This window comes from Amblyraja radiata, chromosome 5 (assembly GCF_010909765.2).
Source record: "Amblyraja radiata isolate CabotCenter1 chromosome 5, sAmbRad1.1.pri, whole genome shotgun sequence".
Classification (NCBI taxonomy): domain Eukaryota; kingdom Metazoa; phylum Chordata; class Chondrichthyes; order Rajiformes; family Rajidae; genus Amblyraja; species Amblyraja radiata.
The window spans coordinates 42966815-42984459 of NC_045960.1; the positions used below are offsets into that span (position 1 = coordinate 42966815).

The 17645-nt window shown below is 40.3% G+C and overlaps 1 protein-coding gene across 3 annotated transcripts in view; it reads right to left on the reverse strand.

Moving 5' to 3' along the window:
- Positions 1 to 4507: 4507 nt before the first annotated feature.
- The window catches only part of clu (clusterin), a 28313-nt gene continuing 15175 nt past the window's right edge, over positions 4508 to 17645 (reverse strand). For all 3 annotated transcript variants that reach the window (XM_033021086.1, XM_033021088.1, XM_033021087.1), the window contains exons 4-9: positions 16242 to 16406; positions 11341 to 11728; positions 10384 to 10512; positions 8141 to 8361; positions 6193 to 6407; positions 4508 to 4690 (exon numbers count right to left, since the gene is read on the reverse strand). In XM_033021086.1, the coding sequence (XP_032876977.1) occupies positions 4681 to 4690; positions 6193 to 6407; positions 8141 to 8361; positions 10384 to 10512; positions 11341 to 11728; positions 16242 to 16406 (1128 nt within the window). In that variant the 3' untranslated portion in view covers positions 4508 to 4680. The remainder of the gene's footprint in view (positions 4691 to 6192; positions 6408 to 8140; positions 8362 to 10383; positions 10513 to 11340; positions 11729 to 16241; positions 16407 to 17645) is intronic.

Consider the following 17645-nt stretch of genomic DNA (forward strand, 5'->3'; position numbering starts at 1 on the left):
ATAAGTGAGCGAGTACCTTCAGCAGCCATACATGCCCAGGCCATAACACCCCCATCACCGTGTTTCACAGATGAGGTGGTATGCTTTGGATCTTGGGCAGTTCCTGTGTTTATACATAGGAACCCCCATTTCAGGGCACCATAATGTTTGGGACACATGGGTTCACAGGGTTTGTAATTGCTCAGGTGTGTTTAATTGCTTCCTTAATGCAGGTATAAGAGTTCTCAGCACCTAGTCTTTCCTCCAGTCTTTCCATAACGTTTGGAAACTTTTATTGCTGTTTATTAACATGAGGACCAAAGTTGTGCCAATGAAAGTCAAAGAAGCCATTATGAGACTGAGAAACAAGACTAAAACTGTTAGAGACATCAGCCCAACCTTAGGCTTACCAAAATCAACTGTTTGGAACATCATTAAGAAGAAAGAGAGCACTGGTGAGCCTACTAATCACAATGGGATTGGCAGGCCAAGGAAGACTGCCACAGCTGATGACTGAAGAATTCTCTATAATAAAGAAAAATCCCCAAACGCCTGTCCGACAGATCAGAAACACTCTTCAGGAGTCAGGTATGGATTTGTTAATGACCAATGTCTGCAGAAGACTTCATGAATATAAATACAGAGGCTACACTGCAAGATGCAAACCACTGGTTAGCCGCAAAAATAGGATGGCCGGGTTACAGTTTGCCAAGAAGTACTTAAAAGAGCAACCACAGTTCTGGAAAAAGGGCTTGTGGACAAATGAGATGAAGATTAACATATCAGAGTGATGGCAAGCGTAAAGTATGGAGGAGAGATGGAACTGCCCAAGATCTAAAGCATTCCACCTCATCTGTGAAACACGGTGGTGGGGGTGTTATGGCCTGGGCATGTATGGCTGCTGAAGGTACTCGCTCACTTATCTTCATTGATGATACACTGCTGATGGTAGTAGCATAATGAAGTCTGAAGTGTATAGACACATCCTATCTGCTCAAGTTCAAACAAATGCCTCAAAACTCATTGGCCGGTGGTTCATTCTACAAGACAATGATCCCAAACATACTGCTAAAGCAGCAGCGGAGTTTTTCAAAGCTAAAAAATAGTAAATTCTTCAGTGGCCAAGTCGATCGCCTAATCTGAACCCAATTGAGCATGACTTTTATATGCTGAAGAGAAAACCCCCAAAACAAGCACAAGCTAAAGATGGCTGCAATACATGCCTGGCAGAGCATCACCAGAGAAGACACCCAGCAACTGATATCCATGAATTGCAGACTTCAAGCAGTCATTGCATGCAAAGGATATGCAACAAAATATTAAACATGACTACTTTCATTTTTGCTGTGTCCCAAACATTATGGTGCCCTGAAATGAGGGAACTATGTATAAACACTGCTGTAAATTCTACATGGTAAAACCAAAATGTGTAAAAATGGCCTTTATTAAAATCTGACAATGTGCACTCTAACCACATGTGATTTTTTTCTATTACAAATCTCAAATTGAGTACAGAGGCAAATAAATAAATAATGGGTCTTTGTCCCAAACATTATGGAAGGCACTGTAGGTTTAAGGTGAAGGGGAAGATTTAATATGAATCTGAGGGGTAACGTTTTCACAAAGAAATCAATCACAAAGGAACAATCTGCTGGAGGAGGTAGTTGAGGCTGGGACTATCCCAATGCTTAAGAAACAGTTAGACAGGTACATGGATAGGACAGGTTTGGAGGAATAAATGCAGGTAGGTGTGACTAGTAGTGTAACTGGGACATGTTGGCTAGTGTGGCGTTGAGACGTAGGGCTTGATTCCTCGCTGAATCTATGACTCAGTAGAAAATAAGTACTTCTAATAACCCTGGCTCCCACCAAAATGTTACACTTACAGCCAGTTTAATGAAGGACATTGTTCATTCTTTGAGGCTTTTATGAGACTCAATTACCACTTATTTAAATGTATGTCTTCAAAACATTGTGTACAACAATATCCCAGATTGTGTTGCTTTTTGGAAATGGGACTATATCAATGTTAAACCTTTTCAAATTGGTTTTGAAGTGAGCAATTTTTCTACTGGAAAGTAAGGTCCCACATTGAATAAATCTTGGGTACACAAAATTGCTGGGGAAACTCAGCGGGTGCAGCAGCATCTATGGAGCGAAGGAAATAGGCGACGTTTCGGGCCAAAACCCTTCTTCAGACTGATGGGGGGTGGGGGGGGGGGGAAGAAAGAAGGAAAAGGGGAGGAGGAGGAGGAGCCCGAGGGCGGGCGGATGGGAGGGTGGGAGGAGACAGCTAGAGGGTTAAGGAAGGGGAGGAGACAGCAAGGGCTAGCCAAATTGGGAGAATTCAATGTTAATGCCATAAGGACGCAAGGTCCCCAGACGGAATATGAGGTGCTGTTCCTCCAATTTCCGCTGTTGCTCACTCTGGCAATGGAGGAGACCCAGGACAGAGAGGTCGGATTGGGAATGGGAGGGGGAGTTGAAGTGCTGAGCCACCGGGAGTTCAGGTAGGTTATTGCGGACTGAGCGGAGGTGTTCGGCGAAACGATCGCCCAACCTACGCTTGGTCTCACCGATGTAAATCAGCTGACATCTAGAGCAGCGGATGCAGTAGATGAGGTTGGAGGAGATACAGGTGAACCTTTGTCGCACCTGGAGCGACTGCTTGGGACCTTGAATGGAGTCGAGGGGGGAGGTGAAGGGACAGGTGTTGCATTTCTTGCGGTGAATAAATCTTGGACTAATTCTAAAATTCCTGGACTGCAACAACCAGGTTCAGGAATAGCTACTTCCCCACAGCCATCAGGCTATTAAACCTGGCTCGGCCAAAACTCTGAACATTAATAACCCATTATTTGTTATCTGCACTTTGCAGTTTATTTATTCATGTGTTTTGTAGTCAATGCCTATTATGCTCTGTGCTGAAGCAAAGCAAGAATTTCATTGTCCTATCAGGCACACATGACAATAAACTTGAACCTGAACTTGAAATTGGCACTCGATCCTCTGAGATGGAGAATCTTTCCTGGCTTATGAGAACTGTACTCTGGGTGGAAGATTGCAACCTTCACGTGGTCCTCCCTGTTTCGACGAATGCAATCAACCTGGCGTGCACAATCAAGTAAGATCAAATAGAACAATTTGTCCTACAACTTTAGGCTGTGCACGCCATACGCAAGAAGAACTGTACTCCTAGCTCATAACCTTGCCCGTCACATGTAATAATTTGAACTTTGCCATGTTCCTATATCCTATAGCCTTTGAATCACAAATTATCATGAACTATCACCTTATTTAACCCTGGCCACTGAGCCGATGGGTGTTAGTGTGACCACCTTGTGTAAGGCAATGATGAAATCATAGACCACATCCAATACACTATTAATCTCTAACATTGAAGTCAGTCAGCTGTAACCTTCCTTACAAATTCCCACAGTCCATGCCTTTCCAAATGAGATTTTCACCATCTTGGCATTCCTACTTGCCACAAAGTTAAAGCAGCTGATTTTTATTCTTTCCCCGGTATAAATCTTTTGCATTATACTAAAGCTGAGCTGTTGAGCTTTACAATTTGCTTATCTTTCAATTTCCCTCACTTTTTTCCCCATCCCCTCTGACGATGGTTAATATTTGTGACCCTTGAACTAATTCTGTTTCCACTTGTGTGACTTTTTGGATCCTAACTCTTTAAGATCTACTTTAGCCTTGAATTGTGGTTCATAATTTTAATGCTTTTTATCTGAATTGATAAATTGAAGGAATGGAAATATCTGAAAGCTGGGGTTGTGGATCTTGAATGCATCGAGAAGACTAAGCAGTAAAGGAGGGATAACTTTATTTCAAATCGAGCAGTACACTAATGAAACGTTCCAGGCTTGGCGCAAGCTGCAGAATTAGTTTGAGTGGGGAGATGAGATGGCAATGAAAACATTCTAGTAGTAGGCCATAGCCCCACTTGCATTGTGATCTGGTCCAAAGTCCCTCCTTATCTGTGAGAGCTGATATCTCCTCCAAATATCTTTGAAAATGCAAATCCCCATTTGAACTCCTGCCATATAAGTTGCGTTACACCCTGTGTGACTGGTGAACTGTGTCCACTGATCTGTTCATTTGGCATTGTCCCATAACTATATCTCCTTTTGGCCCGATGAATGGCACTGTATTGCCTGAGGTGGAGTGGAATAACCTGTGCTAAAGTGTTTGTGGATAACATTACAAGCAGCATATTCCTTGGTATTTGAATATAAAATTGTTTCAACTTCCTTTGGATGTTTCAGAGCCTCCCCCTTCCTAATCTTCTGAGTATGCAATACTCATTTTCATTTGCAGTTTCTGTCTCCCCCCCCCAAAATCCTCTTCCATTAACTTATTTATTTGATCCTTTGGTCTTTTTGGTGACCAATTTTACAATTTGAAAGAAATCGCAGAATTCCCTAGTAACCATTCTCTGCAGACTAAAATCAAGTTTTATTTTTGCACTGTAAATCCTAAGTGAAGAAACAGTTTTAAAAATCAGCCATAATACTTGCTTCCAATAGCATTTATTTAATAGTTCATGTTAAGTGATTGCAGCAGTGCAGTATGCCAGTAACATTAGTGCAGAGGATTCTCAGTAGTTTTGTGCTATAAACCTATTTGCTACCCAGTAAGGTTTATGGAAGTAGTCTTCTAAGCAAGTAAAGCAAGAACTTGCTCCTTTCACGCTTCTCTGTAAAGCAATGGAGAAGTTATTGAGATTTTCAAACCTTACATTAAACAAGTTATGCGCATAATTCAAATGCTTATTGCAAACGCTTAACAAGCAACCACCGGAGTTTGAACCTTCAAGTTGATTGTATATTAAGGATTTTGTAGAGAAATGAGCCACAGACATTACTGCACCATGAGCATTAATTATTGGTAAATTCAATTATGTTAAGTACTTGGGTATAGAAAGCTCCACACCCTTGAAGCCAACACACAAATTAATCCATATTTTGCAACACATATAAAGTAAAATGTGATCTCAGTAAATAGATCCTGAGTAAAAGTATATGTGATTTTTACACCAGTTAAATGGAATGGTAGGGAGTGTTAAAATTGTGGTCCCCACCTGAGTGGCAGAATTTGAGACCAAACCAGGCTGACTGTTGGTCCTCATTTTATTGATGGCATGGAGAGGAGTGAAAACTTGGCATCTCCTGCTATACAGCTCTTGCGAAGTGCACGTTTTTTTTAATGAACTGTGTCGGGAAAGCATTCCAGCAAAGTGTAGCGTCTCAGTGTCAATTCATGGTGGAGCACAAGGATTAATAACATTTTGATCCCATACTAGTGAACTTTGGGAGAATAGCAATGATCCCTTTAAGGAGCTACACGGGCTGCTCAATGTCTCTGTGGTAATGTACAAGTACACAATGTCAGTAATGAAAGTGTTTTTACAATCTTGTAGGCAATTTAAGAATCCCAATAAAACAAAATTAAAATATTGGGCTTGGGAACAGATTACTTTAAATATGCAACTATTTGCTGGGCAATTACTGGTTTGCTTGAAGAGAAGTGTTGGGCGGGGGGGCCTTTGACAGGTTGGGAGTATTAAAGTATGCTGGGTGTACGTATGCCATAATTGAGGCAAATACAATTACGGTAGTCTAGACCTGCCTTAGAGCTTGCAGGTTTGATCCCGACTACAGGTGCTGTCTGTATGGAGTTTGTACATTCTTCCCATGACCATGTGGGTTTTCTTCAAGATCTTTGGTTTCCTCCCACACACCAGACGGACAGGTTTGTAGGTTAATTGGCTTGGTAAATGTAAAAATTGTCTCCAGTGTGTGTAGGATAGTGTTAATATGCAGGGATCACCAGTCAGTGTGGACCCGGTGACCCGAAGGGTCTGTGTCCACACTGTATCTCTAAACTAAGCACTTGACGCAAAGGAGAAATTGATGCTGATAACTACTGTCTGGGCAAAAAGATGGATTAAATAAAATGAGAGAGAGAGATGAGGTGGGGGGGGGGGGGGAGATGTTTAGGAATAGAGTTACAGAGCTCTGGCTCTTGCCATCTGAAGAAAAAGTTGCCAATGATGGACTAATTACATTCAGCGAGTTAGGATATATGCAGCAGGATTGGATGACCTTAAATGTATAATGAGTGAGGGAACATGAATTGTTAATTCTAGAGGTAAAGAGTGCAAATAAGTGCTTCAGTAAAGAAAAATGTGATGCTCACATGGTTTCCAGCTGATTAGTTGGTAAGTCTAAAATCTTCCTCTCATTGTAAAGGTCCAATGCTTTCTGTGACAGCATTTCTGAGAGCTCTGCATCATCCCAGTTGAAGTCTCCAGAGATGGCAAAAGTAAATGGGGATGAATCAAATATCTGGACAGTGACATTGGTATCAGGAATGCTGGATGTACTGTTGTTGTTTTCAGATTTTGACATTATCTGCGTAAGAAAAAAAACAATGCATTTTCTCGTTAGCTGTACACAATTGGTTTAAAATACAGCCTTCTGACTAAGAGAGCGGCCATGAATATGATGGGATCATGCATTTCCTGTAGTAATTGGAATAGAGTCATACAGCACTGAAACAGGCCCTTCGGATGTCAGCCTGCGTTTGGCCCATATCCAGTTAAACCTTTCCTATGCGTGTACCTGTCGAAGTGTCTTTTAAATGTTATAGTTTCTGTCTTGACCTGAGGTTCAGTGTTAAAGCAGGAGGAAGGAAATTATTTTGGCCGTATAAAGGCAGGCTTTGAACGTCAGCCGAGCTGTACAGTATCAGAATGTTTTTGTTCGTTTTTTTAAAAACGCTAGTCAGCATGCCAGCTACAATCACTATCTGTACATATATCGGAAATAAAAATTGTCAGCTCATAATTCCTACTATAACTCGGCCTCTCTGAACTCTGATAGAAATCATCTGTTGCATATAGGTTAGCAAAAAAAAGTGTAAAAAAGCAACAAGTCTGCTTCAATGTTCAGCATTTACAAATTCAAAGGAGTAACAAACCCGCCTCATAGAGTTTCACAACAAAAGTGAAAAAATATGAATAAGCAAAGAAGTGCTGCAATAAGCAGAAGTCCTTAAGCAATTGATGAGTAAATTACTATTTTGGTGAGGGGGGTGTTTTAGATCCAGAGTTCAGCATGGTTGCAGTTGAATACCATGAGCAGAAAAATATACATGCAGCTGACACTAACATAGGTGCTATCATTGACAGTGAAGATGCTTATCAAAAATTGCAGCAGGATCTTGATCAGTTGAGCTAATAGGCAGTGGAATAGGTAATGGAGATTGATGTAGGTAAGTGAGAGGTGCTGCATTTTGGGACGTCAAACCAGGGTGAATGGTCGGGGAATGTTTAGTGTTGTGGAGCAGAGGGATGTAGGGTTGCAGGTACACACTTGCCTGAAAGTGGTGACACAAGCAGATAGGGTGTTAACAGATATTTTTGGTTCATTGGCCTTCAGACAGGTTTTGAGTATAGAAGTTAAGGACATTATATTACAGTCGTACAAGGCATTGTCAGGTCACATTTGGAGTACTTTGTTCAGTTTTGTTAACCCTGCTCTGTGAAGGACATCATTAAGCTGGAAACAGTGCAGAGAAGATTTGTGAGGATGTTGACAGGACTCGAGGGCCTGAGCTATAGGGAGATTGGGCAAACTAGGCCCATATTATTTAGAGCGCAGGAGGCTAAAGGGTGATCCTATAAAGGTGTATAAAATCATGAGGGGAATTGATAGGGTGAATGCAGTGAGTATTTTATCCAGGGTAGGGGAAAAAGAACCCGAGGACATTAAGTTTAAGGTGAGACTTGAAAGGATTTAATTTGTGGGAACTTTTTCACACAAAGGGTAGTGGGTATATGAAACGAGCTGTACTGTGGTTGGCAAGACCAGTTTTGTCAAAGAGCAGGTTTCCATGCTGTATGACAATGATTGGATTTAACCGGTATGCTCCAATCAATCCTGTACGAGGACTTTGCAGTGGTACCACATATGAATTTTAGAATAGATTGCATGTCCTGATATTTGGAATAGTTTAAACTCTTCCCAAAAAAGTAATGTATTCTGTTATTGCACAAATATTTTAAATGTTACACAAATTAATTCCTAGCATACAACCACGTCCACATGATAAACCCCTGCCATGTGTCAATGTACAAACTTACTGCTTTAATTTTGAAAAATCCATCTGGGCTTTTTGTATAATTTGCCAACTTAGACACCCATCCAAATTGTTTGTTAAGAGAGTCCAACTCCTTTGTTTTATTTTCCATGTACTCTTGAAAATCTTCCATTAGATTATCATATTTCCTTGCAAAATTCTCTGCCATTGAGAGGGATTCTTCAAATGACTTCCGTAATGGTTTGTGATTGGCGTCAAAACACTCTGCAAAAAATGAGAAAATCAATCATAGAAATATCCAAATTGTTAAACCAGTGCCAGGTTTATTATCAACAGAATCATGATTTGTTCAGAATTTTACATTTGTAAGTGTCCAATTGAGAAACATTGTGTATTAGCAAGATATAGGATGTCTCTGGGTATAAACGTGAAAGGAAAACAATGTTGTATAACCATAAGCAAAGTTTGTTGTGGATTGGCAATTTACACCTTGACTAGTTTCCAACATTAGCTACTTCAAAAGTAGGTAAGTTTGCACTGCCCTCTGCAATTCATTGTTCATGTTGAATTAATGCAAATCATTATTAACATAATTTTATTTTATGTTAGCTTTATTTATATCGATTTCACTAATTAGATTTTATCCGCTGAATCATTTCATCCATTAGCACAATCCCCCTTGTATCTTAGGTACACAAAAAAGCTGGAGAAACTCAGCGGGTGCAGCAGCATCTATGGAGCGAAGGAAATAGGCAACGTTTCGGGCCGAAACCCTTTTCAGTCTGAAGAAGGGTTTCGGCCCGAAACGTTGCCTATTTCCTTCGCTCCATAGATGCTGCTGCACCCGCTGAGTTTCTCCAGCTTTTTTGTGTACCTTCGATTTTCCAGCATCTGCAGTTCCTTCTTAAACCCCCTTGTATCTTATCCTTCTAGCTTTCATTTAATGACATCTATACTATTTGCTTGTGTAGGTAAGAACTGCAGATGCTCTTATACACTGAAAATAGACACAATATGCTGGAGTAACAGCAGGCCAGGCAGCATCTCTGTAGAGGAATGGGTGATATCACCCATTCCTTCTCTCCAGAGTTGTTCCGCTAAGTTACTCCAGCATTTTGTGTCTATCTTCGGTATACTATTTGCTTACATTAAATTCTAGTTCCATTCTCCTCTGGTTCCAATACATCAATATTTTCCAGGTGTGCTTGTACTCAAAATCCTTTTTAACAAGAATTACATTTTTTCACAACAGATGTAGTTACAACGTTTGTGCAGAGTTCTTGTTACGATACCAAAACTGCGGTGCCATGGTGACGCAGTGGTAGAGTTGCTGTCTTACAGCACCAGAGGACCCGGGCTCAATCCTGACTATTTGTGCTGTCCGTATGGAGTTTGTACGTTCTCCCCGCGAGTTTTCTCTGGGAGTTCCATTTCCTCCCACATTCCAAAGACATGCAGGTTTAAGTTAATTGCCTTCAGTAAGAATTGCAAATTGTCCCTAGTATGTAGCATAGTGCTAGTGTATGGGGATCACTGGTCGGCATGGACTCGGTGGGCCGAAGGGCCTGTTTCCACGCTGTATCTCTAAACTAAAGAAAATTTTTATGTGAGCAAATATGGTATTTCCATTCATAACTAATTGTAATGTTTTCACATTATTAATGTTCATTAGTTGAGGAATAAGCATTTGCCTGGACACCAAGTTATCTGTTATATTTCACAAGATCAGAGATGGTTTGACAGATGAATGAGTCACACAGCGTGGAAACAGGCCCTTCGGCCCAACTTGCCCACACCGGCTAACATGTCCTATTTACACTAGTCCTACCTATAGTACCTGCGTTTGGCCATATTTCTTTAAACCCGTCCTATCCATGTACCTGTCTAATTGTTTCTGAAACATTGTGATGGTACCTGCCTCAACTACCTCCTCTGGCAGCTCGTTCCATACACCTACCACTGTTTGTGTGACAAAGTTACTTGTACTCTGATTCTTATCAAATCTTACCCCCCCCCCCCCAATAATTTAACATTACCCCTTGGGGACTTTATGCACAGCTGTGCAAGGTTAGGGAATTCTCTGACATTTTCATATAATTAAGTTCACTTATTTTAATTTTACTTCAATGTATTGGCTGCTTTAACAGTTGAGACAGCTTGTAGACTTTACAGACTTCCCCCAACTATTATATTCAAATAAGATCATAATCTCCTACAAAATGGCCCCTTTTTACAATAGATTTGTGCGCATCCTTTCTTAATGTTTGGCTGAATGTATTAATTTACCCAAAGACATGAGCTCCTTGCATTTTTCACACTTGTTGGAAAGCTTCATGCAGCCAGATGAGTTCCGACGAATTTCATGACAAATGAGTTGATCCTGCCCATCTGGTAATTTTGTCACATTTTGTTCCTCTACATTAAAATAAATGAAAAGAATAATTTAAAAACAGAAACATTGTGGACCAATTCAGAGAATGAACAGCTTGGAAAAATACCATTCTACCAATGTATCTTCTCTGGAGTTTATGATCACAAACATCTCCCCTAGGGTGTGGATGAGTGGTAGAATCAGAGGGTAGTGTCCGTAATAGGAATGTGGGGTGTGTAAAATAGGATTACTGTCAGATTTGTCTATATGGGTGCTTTGCAGTCACCATCGACCAGAGCTGAATCTCTGATTCAAAAACATTACCTTGCACTTATAACTAAAGCTCATTTTCCAATTGTACATTTACCCTGCACATTCATTGCAGTTTTTCAACCTTGTATCTCAGTTCATCTCTTCATTAATTCTAATTAACTTTGGGAGGTCAAACAGCATGTTATGTCTAATGAGAAAGAGACCAATCCAAATAATAAGCATGACTATTACATCTCTCCCCACCCCCCCAAACACTCAGTCCAAGGGTTTTGGTTAATTATGAATGCTGTTTATCATTTCAGCAACTGAACCCGATAGTGGAATAGAAACTGAACGATAAACTGTGCAACACTTCACAGGCAGTTCTACATATAGCCCAGTTTTCTGCAAGCCACACGCCCAGGCCAAGCCAGGACAAATGCCCCCTTTGCAATACTGTCTGACAAGTATTTGTGACCTTTCCAAATTTTAAATCTGAATGTTCAGATGTATGTTTCTGTTGGTTGGTCAAAGATTGCTGCAGGCAAATTTAAAACTTATGTTTTTTATAAAACATCTGTTTAAAATCAAGTAAAACGGTACCAATAATTATTTCTTACCTTCCTCAGGAAATGGTTCTTTATTTAATTCGGGATCATGAATGATTTTATGGAATCTCTCAAACATCTTCTGAGTCATGTCGAAGAAAGAGGAAAGCATTCCATGACCATCAAAGACGTTGGGTCTAAACTGGGGAAAGGAGTAATCTGGAAACAAGGAAAAATGCTTTGGGAAAATTCCAATGCTGTCGAAGGGACTGCTGGGCATTCTATCCATCGTTTCAAACACCTTCATACTCTCTTTGAACATCTCATCCATATCTTCATACCGTCTCTCAACATGTTCAAATTGTTCACCCAGTTCGTCATTCTTTTCAATCAGCGAGTCCAGTTTATCACCATTAACCCAAACAGAAACTGCTGGTGTATCATTAAGGAATTTTTCAACCTGTTTGGGAGAAATTAATTGATGATCAGATTCTATAGATATTTTATAGCAGTTCTTTCCCAGCTTACTTTTCATTCCAAATAAGTTGCATTGATAAACGAAAGCGCCAAAGGTATTTATGTTCACTTATATCAGCGTGGCAAATTTCAATTAACCCATATAAGAATTGCACCCAAAACATTCTTTGTCCTTCCTGTGATGCATCTCTGTACATCCTTCTGATCTTGGAGCACAAGCCCATAGCTTCCTGCAAGCAGCAACACAAGTAGATAAGAGTGGTAAAGGAGGCATATGGTATGCTCACCTTCATTGGTCTTGGGGTATGAAAATCAGGAGGTCACGATAAAACACTGTAGGACGTTGGTTAGGCTGCATTCGGAGAATTGTGTGCAGTTCTGGTCACCCCATTACAGGAAGGATGCAGAGAGAATGCAGAGGAGGTTTACCACAATGCAGCCTGGATTCAGAGGGCTTTAGCTATAAGCAGAGGTTGGATAAACTTGGAATGTTTTTTTTCCATGTAGTGTTAGAGGTCCAGGAGAGACCCGATAGAACGACATCAATTTATGAGAGGCATGGGTGTGGCACATAGCCAGGGTAGAAATGTCAAAGACGAGAGAATAGTTTTAAGGTGAAAGGGACAAAGTTTAAAAGATGTATGGGGCAAGTCTTTCTTAAAACTGAGAGCAAACAACTGGAACACGTTGCCAAGGGTGTGGGTGTGCAGGTGTAATAGTAGCCTTTAGGGTAGGCACAGGGAAATAGAGGGATGTGGATCACTAATAGGCAGAAGAGATTGATTTAACTTGGCATCATGTTCAGCATGGATATTGTGGGCCAAAGGGCCTGTTACTGTGCTATACTTTTGCAATGTCTGTGGTCAAAGCAGCATGGAGCAGGAATGGTACACAAAATTGCTGGGGAAACTCAGCGGGTGCAGCAGCATCTATGGAGCGAAGGAAATAGGCGACGTTTCGGGCCGAAACCCGAATACTGCTTTGCCTGGTGAGAACAACAGTTGGTGGCAAACATTGAAAAAAGTGTGAAACTCCTAATGAAGGAATGCATGAATTATTGAGGATTTCCTCAAACCTTTTCACCTCCCATTATTTGGCTGGTCTACCTGGCTAGTGGGGCAGCAGAAACCCAGGGACAAGGATAGGCAAATGAAATGGAAATCTAAAAAGCCCCAAAATACTGACAATAACCCACAACATCTGTAGAGATGGAGTGTTAACATTTCATGTCAAAAAGTTTCTCGTGAGCCTGAGACATTATACTAGTTGCTCTCAGGTGATGTTGCCCGACCTACCGAGCATTTCGAGTGTTTGCTTTAATTATTGGATGAAATAGTCGGGACTATTGCTTTTAGAGTAACATTAACTAATTTGGTTAGAGTTCTTCCAACCTGATCACCTGCCTCCAAATACGTTAGTGGTTTACTTCCAGTCTACTTCATAGAGCACTGGGAGTTAAACAGGCATTGTATGACTGAAAGGCAAGTGAAACTCTACAAAGATTGCAAACTTTTTTTTAAATAAGGGTGTTAATCAACTGTGATTTTAAGAATAACTTATTTTGTCATGATGAATATTGAACAGGACCCCTTGTGATGATGGTGTCATTACCATCTCCATCAGTAAGGACAGAGGACAGAACATACTACACGATAATTCATAAGTGCCCCAAAAAGCTGCATTCTCAACACTTCGCCATACTCTCTATGCTCTCATGGCTGTGCAGCCAAATTCTGTTTATCTTGCAATTGACTTCACCATTGTAGGCCAGATCTCAAACAATGATGAGACAGAGCACAGAAAGGAAATAGATTGCTTAGTAACATGGTGTCAAGTCAATAACCTCCCCCTCAATGTCAGCAAACCAAAGGGACTGGTCATTGGCATGAAGTACATGCCCCAGTGTTGAAGTGGAGATGGTTGAGGGTTTCAAGTTCCCAGGTATATATAAAGCACACTTCTGCTTCCTCAGAAGAAAGTAAATTTGGTATGCCTCCAAGGACTCTTACCAATGGTTTTTTTTACAGATGCAACATTGAAAGCATCTTATCCGGATGCACCGGAGCTTGGAATGGCAATTGTTCTGCCAAAAATGACAACAAATTGCGGAGAATTGTGTCTATCTAGTCTATCATGCCCCCAACCCCCCCCCCCCCCCCACTACTCAAATCAACTCAATTTTACGCTGCCTCAGGAAAGCAGCTAACATAATCAAAGAGAACTCAGTTACTCTTCCCCCTTTCCTGTCTGGCAGCAAATACAAAACCTTGAAAGCATGTATCACCAGATTCAGGGGGGTGGGAGATTGCAACCTTCACATGGTTCACCCTGTTTCGACTAATGCAATCAACCCGACGTGCACAAACAAATAGATCAAATAGAACAAGTTGAACTACAACTTTAGGCTGTGCACGCCATACGCAAGAAGATGACCAGATTCAGGAACAGCTTCTTGAATAGACCTCTCATGGGCCTAGGATAATTCCCAATCTTCCTCCTTGCAGCCCTTGCACTTTTTTTTTCTCTGCAATTTCTCTGTGGCTGTAATATTATTTTCTGCATGGTCTCTTTTACATTTCTTGATATATTTGCATTGTATAATTTGGATGTTTTTTCCCCCATTGTATCTCGGTAGAGATGATAGCAATAAATTAAAACTTTTCTATTAACATTACAAGTGGGGGTGTCTCGGAAGTTATGTATATATGATGTGTATAATTAAGATATTAAGTAATTCAGATTTAGCAAATGATTAATTGCGGTTGATCTGGATAGGCATTTAATAAGAATAATGTGAGGAATTGTTTAGACCATCTCTGAAGTCCAAGGCCAGCAGGACTGATGTATTTTTCAGTTCTGCACATGCCAACTGGTGCAGCTAAGCTTTATGTGAATAATGTGGAGAATGAGTATACAAACACTTTACTTCAGCATACCATTAACTGCACCTCAGCACTGTCAAGATTTAACAATAATATAGGCTAAAGGGTTTTGTACAGAAATTAGCTTTATTTTCTAATTACAAGAGTGACTGAACCTGCAGTTTGTCATTTATGCATTCAAAGTGAGAACAAGAACTAGTATTATTAAAGTTAATATTTATTTGGATTTAAAAAAATATTCAGATCATAAGAGAGTCCAGTCAATTCATCATGTTTCTCAAGAGAAACTTCACAATGTTACAAGCTACGAGGTCTCAATTTGTGATATTTTTCAGTTTTTTCTGCAAGTGTTCAGTTCTATTAGATGCAGGCTGATGCTGTCAATGGCCAAGACAGGATATTCTCAGGAATGCTCTGTTTCTATTTAATTCTATGGGATGTAGTAAAAGCCACACAAAACTGTGCACAATAAGTTCCACTGGCCATATATATATATATATAGCAGATTTTAATATTCCATTTTTAATTCTTCCTTCAAAAAACTGTATTCTTGCCTTCAGAATGTAGTTTAGATTATATAGAAAGAGCACAATGAAGAGGAACAGGTCAAGAATGTTGGTCTTTCAACTGCATAAATGCTCCCATTTCTCAAAGCACACTGTGATAATAGGTATTAACTTGATAGAACAACTGTTCAAAGCCAGCTAAGGAAGGTAGAAAGGCCAGATCATTATATTGATCACCTGGTAAAATGGCAGAGCAATGGCAGATGGAATTTATTCTTGACAATTGTATAGTTTTGTGGCTAAATAAGGGTGGGACATATACCATAAATGATAGAGCTCAAGGGAAGATTGAGAAACAAAGGGATGTTGGTGTACAAGCCTAAAGATTCCTGAAAATGGCAGAACAGATGGCAAAGGCGGCATAAAGTTACTTGCCTTCATTAGCACGAACCTGGAGTGGCTCTTTTATTGGTACACATTCACAAAACATTGGTTGGGCCAGATCAATTCTGCTTGCCACACTAATGGAAGGACACAGTTACACCAAGAGGGGGCACAGAGGAGATTCACATGGATGAACTATTCCATCCCAAGCATGAGGAGAGAGTGGATAGGCTGGGCTAGTTTTTCATGGCACTGTGGCAGTGGTGGCAGTGACAGCACCTGGCAGAGCTAAACAGAATTTAGGCAGATAGCATGAATCATTTCCCCATGGTAGAGCTATCTAATTCCAAAGGGCATAGATTTAAGATGAATAATAGTTTAGAGTGTATCCAAGGAAGAAATGTTCTCATTTAAAGGCTGGTTGCATTCTGGAACACCCATTAAGAAAATGGAGGCAGATACTCTGGCAACATTCAAGCAGAGTCTGGATTAGCATCTGAATCAGCACTACATACAAAATACACACCAAATGCTGGAAAATGAGATTGGTATAGGCACATTTTTAGTGGTCAGCATATATACAATGTGCCAAAAAGCCGTTTTCTGTATGGCATGTCTCTTAATAGCATACCGGTAACTAAAATGTATACTTAGAAAGTGTACTAAGATATTTAATGCAAAATCTAAGTAACAGAAACGGAAAGGTTTCTTACATATTACTTACTTCTTTTTCAACTATACTGAAGCCTCTTCTGCAAACTCTAGAGTAGAACTGTGTGCAAGTTTGCCTCAAGCATGGCTTGCATTCTTCCCAGAGGTTCTCTTTATTTTGACATTGCTCAGCTTCATTCAGCTTTTTCTGAGCATCTTTGGCAGCTGCAAGCGCTTCCTGATTAACAGTAAAAAGAAAAACTCATTTACTTTGCCACTGCATAGTTTACACATGGTTAACTTCAAATACATTTGTCCTGCCTTCATCCATGAAATAGATGTTAGCAATAACAATTTTTGATAGTTCAGTCATTCAACACTCGATTCACTCAAAATATACTGGTTATGTATATTCGGTGCACTTTCAGAGAACTGCATTAATATCCCAAAATCATCTTTTCAACTGGTATTAGAACTCAAATAATAACTCCTTCTACAATAGTCAGCATGATGCTATCTTTTCATTTTTTAAACAGTTCGGGATGTAGTTTGGAATAATTTGAAGCATGATCTTTATAAGATTGAAATATTAAGGAATGTTTTAATTTCCAGTCTAATCCAACAATTTAGGCGGTCAAATGGGAGAAAGGAAATAATTCTAATTAAATACTTGGTTCAGTGCATCCTTTGGTGGGAAATAACTGAATTAGCACAAGAAACATAGAAATTAGGTGCAGGAGTAGGCCATTCGGCCCTTCGAGCCTGCACCGCCATTCAATATGATCATGGCTGATCATCCAACTCAGTATCCTGTACCTGCCTTCTCTCCATACCCCCTGATCCCCTTAGCCACAAGGGCCACATCTAACTCCCTCTTAAATATAGCCAATTAATTGGCCTCAACTACCTTCTGTGGCAGAGAATTCCAGAGATTCACCACTCTCTGTGTGAAAAATGTTTTCCTCATCTCGGTCCTAAAAGATTTCCCCCTTATCCTTAAACTGTGACCCCTTGTTCTGGACTTCCCCAACATCGGGAACAATCTTCCTGCATCTAGCCTGTCCAACCCCTTAAGAATTTTGTAAGTTTCTATAAGATCCCCCCTCAATCTTCTAAATTCTAGCGAGTACAAGCCGAGTCTATCCAGTCTTTCTTCATATGAAAGTCCTGACATCCCAGGAAGGTTTAGGTTTATTATTGACACGTGTACGATGTTTCAGGGAGCACAAGAAACAGAAGCTGAAGTGGGCTAATTGGCCCCACTTGCCTCTTCCCCCAATTAGGATTAGGACTGATCTTTTATCTGAATGTCACTTTCCTGCATTAACCCTATATTTCTCAGTGCCCTCAGTATGCAAGAACCTATTGATAGGTGGCTAATGGATATATTCAGGATCTGAACTACCACAGCCCTAATGGGTAGACACTTTGTCCCATCCATGTGAAGACATTTACCTTCCATCTCAGTTCTGAACAG